At 33.0% G+C, this 12735-nt stretch overlaps 1 protein-coding gene across 2 annotated transcripts; it reads left to right on the forward strand.

Annotated features, from left to right (window-relative positions):
- Window positions 1-1078: 1078 nt before the first annotated feature.
- On the forward strand, window positions 1079-7351 carry LOC110698923. 2 transcript variants are annotated; one of them, XM_021876429.1, is made up of 6 exons: window positions 1079-1761; window positions 4032-4056; window positions 4681-4775; window positions 5981-6186; window positions 6630-6732; window positions 7210-7351. In XM_021876429.1, exons 1-4 carry the CDS (start codon window positions 1588-1590, stop codon window positions 6050-6052), a joined length of 366 nt encoding a protein of 121 aa, XP_021732121.1. In that variant the 5' UTR covers window positions 1079-1587; the 3' UTR covers window positions 6053-6186; window positions 6630-6732; window positions 7210-7351. The 2 variants fall into 2 exon arrangements, 1 of the variants encoding a protein (XP_021732121.1); XR_002506829.1 differs by having other exon boundaries at window positions 1095-1761; window positions 4619-4775.
- The last annotated feature ends 5384 nt before the right edge of the window (window positions 7352-12735 follow it).

Consider the following 12735-nt stretch of genomic DNA (forward strand, 5'->3'; position numbering starts at 1 on the left):
CAACCTCCTATAATCAATACACATTCGCCAACCTGTAACAGTTCTAGTGGCAATTGGCTCACCCTTGTCATTCTTGACAACAGTCATACCTCCTTTCTTTGGAACTACTTGTACAGGGCTAACCCACTTACTATCTGAGATAGGGTAAATTATTCCTGCAGCAAGCAATTTAAGAACCTCTTTTTTAACTACCTCCATCATATTTGGATTAAGTCGTCTTTGAGGTTCTATGGAGGAGGTATGATCATCCTCAAGAATTATCTTATGCATACAAAATGAGGGATTAATACCCTTAATATCATCAATGGTGTACCCAATAACACTTTTGTATTTTCTCAAAACAGTGAGCAGTTGCTCTAATTTCATGTCATTGAGCTCATCATTGACAATAACAGGATATGTATTATTCGGACCGAGATATTCATATTTAAGAGTAGAGGGAAGGGGTTTTAACTGTACCTCGGGAGGCGTAGTACTCTCCCTAACACTTGATACATTAAGGACTTCCTTCACTAAAGCGGCGGTTGGAATTGCTTTTCCTTCCTCAAGTAGCCGCGTGTACTCCCTTGTTTCCCAATCTTCCTCATTGGCACTTCCCATCAACACCGCTTCAAGTGCATCATCCTTTTTAATTAAGGGAAGTTGCTCACGTTCTAAATCATCAAGAACATCCACTTGGCAAATAGTCTCTCCCATGGAAGGAGAACCCATAGCATTCAAGAGTGAATACTCCATTTTCTCGTCTCCTACCTCAAAAGTGAATTTTCCATTCTTCATATCAATGATTGCACCTGCAGTGGCTAAGAAGTTGCTTTCATTATCAACAAAGAGAAGCCTCCTTCTGTATAGAGAAAAGGGAGAATGTGTTTATTTACTAAGGAGTACTTTATTACAATGTGAATCAAATTAGGGTGAAAATTATAATAAGGGTAATATGGTCTTTAGCCATTTAATTAGATTCTGCATTTAGGTTATTTTGTACTGCATTTAGAACTTAACCCTTATACAAGCCCCAATCACCCCTACTGTAGCAATTTTACTATTCCTTATGAACAGGAGATTGACGCTTCTGCCCTCCCTTGCCATTAGCACCCTTCCCTGATTGACCAGATTGACAGGGGTGGTTCGGTTTTTTTGTGCAGACATTTTAGGTGTTCAAAGTGGGCTGATGCGTGGCATTCATCCTCTTGGTCTTTTCGGGTTGCCCATTTCTCTCTCCTGCTTTTCCTCCTCTCATCCTCACTTCTAAGCATCCTCAAATTTCTCTCTCTCTCCTCTATTGAAGCGCACTCTGAGTTCTTCATTAGTGTGCACTCTGAGTTCTCCATTGAAGCCTACTTTGAGTTTTTCGCCGGTGAATTGGATTTTTAACTTTTAAGCCCGGCGTTTTCTGGGCGTTTATTGTCTTTCCTTTGTTTTTTTTCGCCTGATTTCGAAATTCTAGGGTTAGGGTTAGGGTTTTTGGTTGGTTTTCAAGATACTCAAATCTTGATTTGCTTTGATCAAAATTCTTTATCTTTTTTGATGAAGTTGAGTTACTGGGCTCATTTCTTCTGCTGTAAATCGGCTGAATTGTAGTTTGAAGCAATGTTTACACCCCAGAAGAAGGTTTTCACGGGTTGGTCTTTGTCGCCGAGGAGAGAGAATCAGAAAACTCCAGTGCCGAATTCTAATTCTAGCGCACGAATTTTTGAAAATGGAGGTGCGATTGTTGTTAGGGATGGAGACGATCTCTTTGGATGGAAGAAGCTTGAAAATGAGGTGGGTTTATTTGTTAATTATACGGAGTATCTGTTTTATCTTAATTACTTAATTTCCCTGTTTTTTTTTTCGTTTTTTGCGTGAATTATGATTTTTTGCTCACCTGGGTTTGCTCTGTTTTTACTTTATTTTTGTGGGTCTTACTTTATTTTTTATTTTTAATTCAATGAATTTTAGTATTTTGTGCTCTGATTTGAGTAGATTTGTAGTTTTGCTTAACGATATAAGTTTGTCTGAAGTATAATATTAATGAATGTTGGGTCTACTTGAGTAAGGTTAAGAATTAGTTGTTTTTGCCGTATTTTAATTGGAATTCCCCACTCAAAAAAAGAAGAAGCTTGAAGCTGAGTATGTATTGTAGTCAGTGAAGTGTTGGGTGTAGCGGATGTCAGGTGCATTGGGTTAATTGCTTCTTCCGTTGTACCAAAATGTCGATCGACCTTGAATTGTTAAGGTATGGTGAATATAAGGTGGTGTGATTTGTGGTCTTTTTCGGCGAAAATTTAGGAACTTTGGATATTATTTATTATGAAAAACTACTTTATCTAAGAGAGAGTGATAATAGCCCATTTTTAGGAGTTTTAGATCGTATTGTAGCCCCATTGCCTTGTTTAGTTGTTTTTATGGGCTATAATTGGATTTACAAAGCTGGTTTGCTGCTTAAATAGATGGTCATTGATATAGGGAGCAGCTAGGGTTTTTTCTTTTTTCTTTTATTCAATAATCTTTAAAATTTTCACCATCTAGGGTTTAATTTCACTCTATCGTTGATTTAGTCAAATTAGGATTCTTCTTAGGTGGATTTCATGTAATTTTTGGACTATTTTTGATGAAAGAGTAGTGAAACTGTGATGAATTTAGGTTGTTTGTGACTTTGCTCTTTCATTGATTTTTCAATCGAATCATAGCAAAGCAAGCAAGCAATCACCATGCCTTCCATAATTTGCTCCTCGAAGTACCAATTCGTATGGCTTTGATTTTGCTTTATTTCATTTTTCATCTTCAGCCAATCCTACTGATTAGGTTTTGTTTACTCACAGCCTTCTCGATACTTCTCTTATGGGCACGATCTTCTTCTTCAATTTTTTTTTTCCAATTTTTTCTTATTTTATTTGCTCGTGAAATGATGAAATAGGTTTTTTTTTTTTCTGTATTTTGGTATGAAATAGGTTTTTTGTTCTGTATTTTTTCTGATTTTATTTGCTGGTGGATTGATGAAACAGGTTAATCGAGTTGTTCGATTTTTTATTTTTGCTAAATATTTTTATGATTTAATTGGTAGTTAAATGATCAGAGAACTTGAAGGCTATGAGGATAAATAATTGTTTATAGTAATCAATTTTCAGTTTGGTTTTTGTGGGCATTTCTTGTTTTAGGTAATTTGTCATTTGGCTTGGCAGCAATTTGATGGGTGTGTTTGCATGTTGATATTTTCTTGCTCCTCAAATGCGCATCTCTTTCAGATTTGGTTTGACGCCATGGTTGATTTTTCCCTTGCTTGAATAGCCACACCAAATATATTGTTTGATGCTATGCCGATATGAGCCTCCTCTGCCATTTTTAATTTTTTTAATTTATTTATTTATTTATTTATTTTTAAGGTAGAACTCATTATTTACTAAAAAAAACAATTAGATGATCTGAGCCTCCTCTCAGGCTCTCAACTTACGAAGTTGCTCAGGTATTTTGATTTTTAATTTTTTCGATTTATATTCTGATTTGCGATTTGATTGATTTGGTACTGTTTAGCATAGTTTAGTGAACCTATCACTTTATTAATTCATATCTCATCTGAAGAATAATCCGATCAACGGTTAACTTCGGAAGCCACTTAGAGCAGCCTTTGTTGTGCCGACTTAACATGTCCATAATGTTGACATCCCTGCCTCCTGTTTTACAGATTTGAGCCTAATTATCGTCTCTTAAGATGATTACATTTAGACTTCTCTTTGTGTTGATTCATGTCTTCTAGCAAATTCGAGTGCTAATGTTATTGAATCAAGAATGTGAGACTAATTGCATAGGAAATGATAAGATATAAAGTGGGGTTCTTGGGTTTAAGAGTTTTGGTATTTAAAGTTTGAATGCAATTACTAAATTCCACCCCCCCCCCCTTTTTTTCTTTTGCCTAATAGAATAAAGAAGTAAAAAATAACTCTTTACAATCATTGAATTTTTAAACCGCCTTTTTCGTTTTTTGAATTAATATAATGGTGTTGTGTATATAGTTCTTACATGCTTTTTTTTGTGTTTTTTATTTGGCCCTGCAGATGCTGGATTATAATGTTCCAGGAGGTGAGGAAGTTCTATCCTTGTCAATTTACTCAATTTTATATAAATGCTGGGCCATGTATGGAACATAAAGGGTGTTTGGCATTTGATTCTTTGCTCTATCTTGTGTTTGTTCTTTTGGAAGGAAAAAAAAAAAATTGTTTTAAATGTTTTATGGTCACCTTGTTTTTTTATTTTACTTTTTTTTTTCTTTTTATGATATTAAGGAAATAATTGTTTTAGACAAAGTATTTCTAATGAGTGACAAGAATAGACAAAAATAAAGTTATTAATAAGTTCCTCTAATAGATTTATGATGTGTTGTTTTAAAATTTCCACCGAATGATGTGGTGGTTATAAAAATTTGAAATTCAAAAGGCAATTTGAGATATGTCCTTCATCTTTTTATACTTTGATATTTTTGTTTCAAACTTGTTGGAAGAATAAGATATTGAAGATATTAATGTCATAAGGAACAAGTAGAGTATCTAATTTCAGAAGATTGAGAAACCTAATTCAAACAACACAAGCTTTTTGGGTCTTTCTTTGATTTTTTCTGGGTTTGTTTTGTTTTGTTTTGGTGAAGTGAGGAGAAAGAAAGTTTCCAAGTGTTTATAATGGTGACCTCACCACCTTCATCTGCTCCAGATGGTTATGGATCTTGGCAGAAAGCAGAAATCTTTGGGTCTTTTGTGAAATGGAGATCTTCTTTATTCACACTGCCGCCATTTCAACCGTCTAAGGTAAGACAGAGTAGCACCTCATTTGCTTCAGAAAAATTCCATGGGTTGAGAGCTCAAAGCTGCTCAAACATATGGCTTTCTCAAATTATCAAATTGCTCTTTGAAATAATTTGTTTTCTAAACTTTATGGATTAGATCTCTATAAAATAATAAAGTTCAATATTTTCCCCAAAATTTACTGGTTGTTGGTATTGTCAATTTTGTGAAACGCAGCTTTTTTTTTTCTAACTTTTATTAACTTCTTGTTGATAATCTTATTATTATCTATTTTGCTTATATTTCTCTACAAAGTTATGATTTAGATTGATATTGTTTGTAATCTTTCAATGTAAAGGAGTATAAGTTTTATTGATGAAAAGATTAAAAAAAATATCTACTGCTATAGCCTTTATTACATTAGTTTTGTGTCACTCTACACAAGCTGACCAAACAAAACCTTTCTCCTCTTTGGGAGTTTAGACTTTGGATATCTGAATAATTTAGATTTAGATTAAAATGTAAAGAGAATGAAGAAAATTTTGCTTGTGTTTATGGAGGAATGGAAACAACAATACAATAGAAGTCTCCCTGTTCAATTTGTAGAATCCAAAGGCAGAGCACTTGCCATATTGGGACAATGTGTATAACGGCTCAACTAGGGATTTGATAATTGGGTAAAACATTTGGAATATAAATTTTAGGAGAGGCCATGATCTTCAGTTTAAGTTCTAATGAATTATGATTGAACAACATATAAGATTTGAGTTTCTATAAGTTTTATTCATGTACCGTGTCATTGCTTGCGTCAACTGTAGTCTGTAGGCAGTACCTCTTCATCTGCTTCTAATTACTATATATTTGATTCGTTTTTTCCTAATAAATTTTGACCGGCAAATTTGATTATCTCCTTACTTATCTTAATAGAAGATATATGAGAAATCAAATCATAGTATATATAATGTAACGTGTTCCGTACAATGATAAAGTTGACATGTTAGCATGATATTATACACTTGCATTGTCTCAAGAGCAAAATTGTTTTTCTCCTCCCTGCTAAAAAATTGTGGCATGAGTTAATTAATTCTACGATTTAGAGATTGTGAAATTTGATTTTGAGGTTTCTATACTATCTCATGCATAAAGTTATACCTTTTTTTTTTGGGTTTTTTCACATTGCTTTCCTCAAATATGACATTTATTTATTCTGTATGGATTTTCTTCGGCAGATTCTTCGATTCACTTTCAATTCCCTGTTTTGCTGTGATGGATATATTTACATGTCACGGGCGCAAAAGTAGTTATGATCTCATCTGGTGTGATCTGTAAGCTAAACTTGAGTCTTCAGCCTCTTATATTTCTTGCAGCATGAGCTTGATGCATTGCTAGGGATGACCTATTTATCAATGCTCTTACGAACTGCAAGTTCTAAGCAGTAAGCACTCATACTCCCAATTTTCTTTAATTGTACACTTGTAGTAGACAGATGATGGGTGGGATTAAGATGTTATCTTATTCTAGAATGAGGAGAAATTGATTCAAATGGCTTTATGATTGCAAAATTAGACATTCCATGATCCTTATGCCACTGAAATATGTCCTTCTTTGCATGTACAGTACATAATATATTAAATTTCCTCTTTGAGCCTCTGATTTTAATCTCTTTCCCTCTCTAATGATAATATATGAGTAGTTCCAATTGCCTACATGTATTTTAAAATTAGCCTACATGTATTTTTAGAATTTGTTCCAATTTTCTTGTGTTGGATGTTCAGGTTTGGATCAAATTTATACTTTTATAGGGGGTTGAGACAATTTTAAGTTGGTGGTCAATTATAATAGTTGATAAGAATTAATGTCATATCACTATAACTACAGATGAGAAAGAAGAAACAAAGACAGTCGTGGAAAACAAGAACGTGGCAGAAATTATTAAGGAATGGTATCTAGGCAACATTGGCTTTTGCATCATTCAAAAACGGTACTTGCTAAACTTCTTAGTTATTGATTCTGTGTTAATTATGAGTTAGGTCCTGCGAATTGCTCCTTCGTAGCCTTATTATTAGTTGTTAAATTTGAGATATATTTGTGAGTTTAACGGCAACTAATTACGCATTAATATGATAACGATTCTGTGGTGTTAATAAAAGGGATTATTTCTTTTTCCAAGAGGATGATTTGATTATTGAGATGCAGGTGTCAAGTTATAAACCAGTTTTTAATGAGTTTAAATTGGTCATTAGTTATGAATTAATTATGAGATCGAATCTAGAAATTGGCACTTCATCAGCTTATTAGTTGTTAAGAATCTGATATTTGTGACTTAGACGGTAGCTATTATGCTTGTTCAGTGTTAATACAAGTGGATTAATTTAAATGGCAGCTGTCATGCTTGTTGAGCTTATTACTACTTTATGCAAACTGGTTTGACACAGTTCTTTGTTTGGTGCTTTAACAGGTCAGTCTTTGGACCAGTGGCTTTGGGAGGGCCAAATTGCTTGTTGTTTAACAGTTTTTCATGTGAATATCTTGTAAAAATTATAAACACTTGTAATTGTTTAAATAGTTATATAGATATTTTTGTGTCTTCTCTATTGACATTATGATTCTCTCGACACAAAAATGAGTATTTGGTTTCATACACTGGATTTTGATGTTGTATCGCTAAATTTATATTTTTCTTTGTTGCTTCTTTCGATGGGAAATATCAAATATGAGCAAGATGGGAAATATGGGTACTTGGTTTCATACACTAAATACCATGAGAGGAGAGCGATATAAAAAACATTGTAAATCATTTTCATTGTAAGAAGTATTAGGGTATTGTAGACACCCATTTGTGTCTCCCCAAAACCAAACCCAGTGATGAATACCTTTCGCGTCGAACCATAATCGAATAAGGTGAAAGTGTGAAAAGTCTAGTGTTGCTGTTATTTTTATTTAAAAATCTTTCTTTCTGTTTTCGAAAACCCACCCTGTTTTATGAAAACTTCCAATCCAGTTTAGTTTAGTCCATGATAAGGGTCCAATAATGGTGTAGTTGGATGGGGCACGAAAAGACCTTTCCAACGATATATTATAAGCCCAATTTCGATGAATAATGAGGAAGTTATGGCCAAAATACTAAAATGGGTCCAAACCGGATTTTACCTACGACCCAATGATCATGAGGAGGGTCCAAGGGTTTAATCCTATTCCTAAACTAATTAGGATTGATTAGAATCTTCTATAAGATTCTAACAGATCTTAATTATCCTTTTTTGAAAAGATAAGAATAAGAATTTGATTTAAATAGAACTTTCCTTTTTTTAAAAAAACTTTCCTTTTTTAAAGTCCTAATTCTATTCAGATTTAAACATGTTCAAAGACATTCAAATATTATTTTCTTGCCTCATATTTTTTATCCAAATTTTATATGGTTGGATAGATCTTGAAAATATCTTTCCAATGATATATTATAATATTAATTCCGAGCTTTAACGAAAAAAATATGAAAGAAATACGAAACTCTATCCAAAACTGACACCGTCCTACTATTTTGGCCATATCTTTTTATCTACAAAATATATTAATCTCCAATTGCATTAGAAAGTAGACTTCAAGAGCTTTCCAACGACATATTATATGACTTATTTGGACTTCTGGATCAAAAGATATGATAAAAACAAAATTCGCAAAAACTGCTGCTACGAGTTTTATTTCGATTCGAATTTGGATTCTTTTCTTAATTCTTCGACCCTCTTTTTTCCTATAAATAGAGGTCACATCTCCCCTTTTTCAAAACAACTCTCATCAACAATAAATTCACAATCACCCAATTCTCTCTATTCTCTCTTGAGCAATATAACTTATTCTTTCCCTCTTGTTTTTCTAAACTAGCTTTTATCAAATACAATTCCGCATACACAAGATCTTGAAACACCTAGCCAAGTTCGAAGTTGCCTCCGCCCTAGACGTGAAAGGTTTATACTTTTCTGAGGGTTTGGTCCCAAATCCAGTCTAAACTTTTTAACTCTTTCTTTCAATCATCTAATTTAATTCTTTAATTTTATTATTTTCATTGAAGTTTACTAACGCGTGTATTTTGTTATTAGAAAGAGGTATGAGGCATCAAAGTATGTAATCTTATTGCTCTATTCTTGTAGAAAGCATGTTTATATCGTTTTAATTCCTAGTATCATGTTAGGATGTCTTTAATGCTTTCTAGTATCATGTTTAGGGTGCCTTTTATTCTTTTTAATATCATGTTAGCATGTTAGTACCATGTTAGGTTTAAAGCTTTGATCTTTAATGCTTAGTGACATGCTAGGATTTGTTATTAATCTTGTTAGTATCATGACTAGGATCTTGCTATTATTATTAAGCTTTATTATTAACATGATTTTTATTATTATCATTTATGATTATTATTATGATTATTTATTATGCTTATTATTATGTTGCTTGATATTTATTATTTATTGTTATTGCTTGATCACGCCTTTTATGCTTGTTTAAAGGGAATTTGTACTTGAAATCACGCTTAATAAGATAATTAATAATTTGGTTTAGGCTAATGTGATTTTAATTCAAGTGATCGCCAATAATAGTTTTATTTGTGCATTACTATTCAACCAACATAGATAAACAGGTTAAGGGTTTAATTTAATGTTTGCATGTTAGTAAAAAAGCGCACATGAATACGAGTAGAATAAAGTAGAGGCCTATTTTATAGGGCGAGTCCTTTCTTTTGTAGATTGGATTCGTACCCTCATCCCCGAACCCTATTTGGTTCAAGACCTTATGGAGTTGACGATCTCCTAGATCGTTAAGGGGTGTAACCTTCACCTCATGATTGGTTTACAAGTTCCTAAAACTTGTTGGCGACTCTTTTTGCTCTCTTTTCCTTCCCTTTGGACGCCACCATACTTTAGTGTATGATCACAGTGGGGTTCAAGCTTGGGGTTATGGTCCTGGAAATATTCCCTACAGGTATGTTCGGATTGACTGAGCTAAGCTGAACTAAACTGAACTGAACTAAATATTTTATGAGAGGAGAATATTAGGAACGGAACTGAACTGAACTGAAAATAATCTAATTTAAAGAGAACATGCCCTTACATTCCTAAGGTTTTTGAATTTTAAATTTTATTTTTTTTCTAATATATATCACATAAAAAGTTTAGGGAAATTAGCTTAGGAAAATGAAATTAGTTTAGGAAAAAGGTTTACAATACGCGAGACAAAAAAGGAGACCATATAATAAATACTATCATTTAAGAAAATTATGGCAATTAATTAATTTATCTAAAGAAATAAAAAGAGAGGGTGGTCCCTTAAGAAAAATAACTTATGAAAATAGGGTCAATTGGCTTTGGAGAGATGAAAGACCAATTAAGAACGATCAAATTAGAAAATTAAGACAATTAGCATAGAATAGAAATTAAAGAGAGAAACCACTTCAGAAAGATCACTTAAGAAAAATAAGGCAATTAGCTTAGGAATAAACTTACTAATGAAATGATGGACCACTTTAACTAATTAAAATTTCTTAAACTAATTTCTTAAGAAAACTCACGAGAGAGAGAGAGAGAGAGCATTTAAGAAAAAAAAAATTGAGAGAGACCACTTTAGAAAGATCACTTAACAAAAAGAGGGAAATCACTTGAAAGATTACTTATGAAAATAAGAAAATTAACTTAGGAAAAAAGTTACTAAAATGCTTAAAAAGAAAGAGAGACCACTTAAGAAATTTTACTTAAAAAGAAAAAATACTCAAGAAGAAAGATCACTAAAAAAAAGAAAGATAGCTTAAAGCTCAGGGTAAATAGTTTAGGTAAGAATCTTAGGGCAATTAGCTTAGGAGATTAAAAGAAAGAAACCATTAGTGAGAGAGACCGCTTAAGAAAGAAAAATCACTCAAGATAAAGAAAGATCTCTTATGAAAAAAGAAAAAGATCACTAAAGAAAGATATATAACTTAAGAAACTAAGGCAATTATACACAATTAGTTTAGGAGTAAAACTTAGGGCAATTAGGGTCTGTTCTGATTGACTGAAATGAGCTAAATTGAACTGAACTGAACTGAAATGAACTGAACTTATTGGAGCTGAACTAAACTCAACTGAACTGAATACTTTATGAGAGAGGAAAATTAAGATGTTAAAATGGTCCAAGTAGCTTTCATTTTACCAATCCTCCAATCATCTTGTTTGCATCACCCAGTTTGCCAATCCTCCAATCGCCTTGATCACACCACCCACTTTGCCAATCTTCCAATCACCATCATCGCACCACCCATTTTGTCAATCTTCCAATCGCCCCCTCAAACCAGTGTGATTTTTTTATTTTCATTGATTTTAATTTATTAATTATGATAATGAATTATTTATTAAATGTTCGTTTGATACACTTTTCCTCAAGTACGAGTGAATTAGGTTTGAGATCGAAGTGAGTTTTGGTTTTGAAGGATTTTTTTTTCTCTTCTTATAAGATCCGAGACTTCTATTAAAGCATTGAGCTTTCTCTCCTCCATTGAAGTTTATTTTCCAGTCAATGAATTTCAATTTTAATTTGGAAAATAAGGTATTGCCAATCTTCCAATCGCCCAAATCACTAGAACCAGCTTGCAATCCTCTAATCGCCTTGATCGCACTACCAAGTTTGTCAAATCCTCTAATCGCCTTGATCACAACACCAGTTTGCAATCCTTCTATTGTCCTGATCGCATCACTCAGCTTGCAAATTCTCTAATCGACCCCCTTACATCAGTATAATTTCCTACTTTTCATTGGTTTTAATTTATAATATTGATTGGGTCTTGTTCAATTTATTAATCATTTTAATTAGTTATGATATTGGATTGTTTATTAAATGTTTCATTTTATGTAGTTTCCTCATGTACTATTGAAGCAGGTTTGATAAATGAGTTTTGGTTTTCCTCTTATAAGATCCGAGACTTCCATTAAAGTGACAAACTTTCTATATCCTCCATAGAAGTTTATATTTCAACCATGAATTTCAACTTCAATTTGGCAAATTGGATGTTGCCAATCTTCCAATCTCCCTTATCGCAACACCCATTTGCAATCCTCCAATTGCCCTAATCACACTACTCAGTTTGCTAATCTTTCAATCGCCTTGACCGCACCACCCATATATTTTGTTAATCCTCAAATTGCCTTGACCGCACCACCCATATATTTTGTTAATCCTCTAATTGCCTTGATCGCACCACTTTGTTTGTCAATCCTACAACCACCATGATCGCAACACCCAGTTTTGATAATCCTTAAATTGCCCTGATTGCACCACCCAGTTTGACAATCCTCCAATCGCCTTGATTGCACTACCCAGTTTGTCAATCCTCCAATCACCGTGATTGCACCACCAGTTTGCCAATCCTCCAATCGCCCTGATCTCACCATCCAATTTACCAATCCTCCAATCGCCTTGATCGTACCACCAGTTGCTCAATTCTCACACCCCCTTTATCATAAGTAAACTGATAAAATAATGATTAACATAAAACATAAGCTAATTAAATGATAATGACCAATCAGAGATCGCCAAATTGGGGGACTGCGCGCCATTATTTATGACGATGCAAATTTGTTAACAAAGACATGTTGTATGCATATAGCTTTTTCATTTGAGTTAAAAATATCCTTTCGACATTTGATGCCCCAAGTGATTAATTTTAATTTGTTTAAAGCAAAGCTTTTAAAATTGATTCTAATTCATAACAACTATTTTTGGTACCAAAACATTTAACATCCCATTAAATTTCGAATAAAGAATTTTACAATGACTTCTACTAATTTTGAAACTGTGAGTAATTTATTGAAATTATTTTGCTAATCAACGCACACATATATTACATTAATCATTAGCAAAACAATCCATTCCATCAAATTTATCTTTGTTCAACGCTAATAAATAAACCCGACTCCGTTACCAATACAATATTAGAAATAATCTACACATACAACAATGACTAATTACA

The sequence above is a fragment of the Chenopodium quinoa genome, unplaced genomic scaffold (assembly GCF_001683475.1).
Source record: "Chenopodium quinoa cultivar QQ74 unplaced genomic scaffold, ASM168347v1, whole genome shotgun sequence".
NCBI lineage: Eukaryota > Viridiplantae > Streptophyta > Magnoliopsida > Caryophyllales > Amaranthaceae > Chenopodium > Chenopodium quinoa.

Excerpts from the sequence above, each read along its gene's own strand:
- LOC110698923 (XM_021876429.1), top strand. The coding sequence starts at position 1,588 with ATGTTTACACCCCAGAAGAAGGTTTTCACGGGTTGGTCTTTGTCGCCG. Across the intron at positions 1,762-4,031 it reads GGAAGAAGCTTGAAAATGAG|ATGCTGGATTATAATGTTCC; the intron begins GTGGGTTTATTT and ends TTGGCCCTGCAG. Across the intron at positions 4,776-5,980 it reads CGCCATTTCAACCGTCTAAG|ATTCTTCGATTCACTTTCAA; the intron begins GTAAGACAGAGT and ends TTTCTTCGGCAG.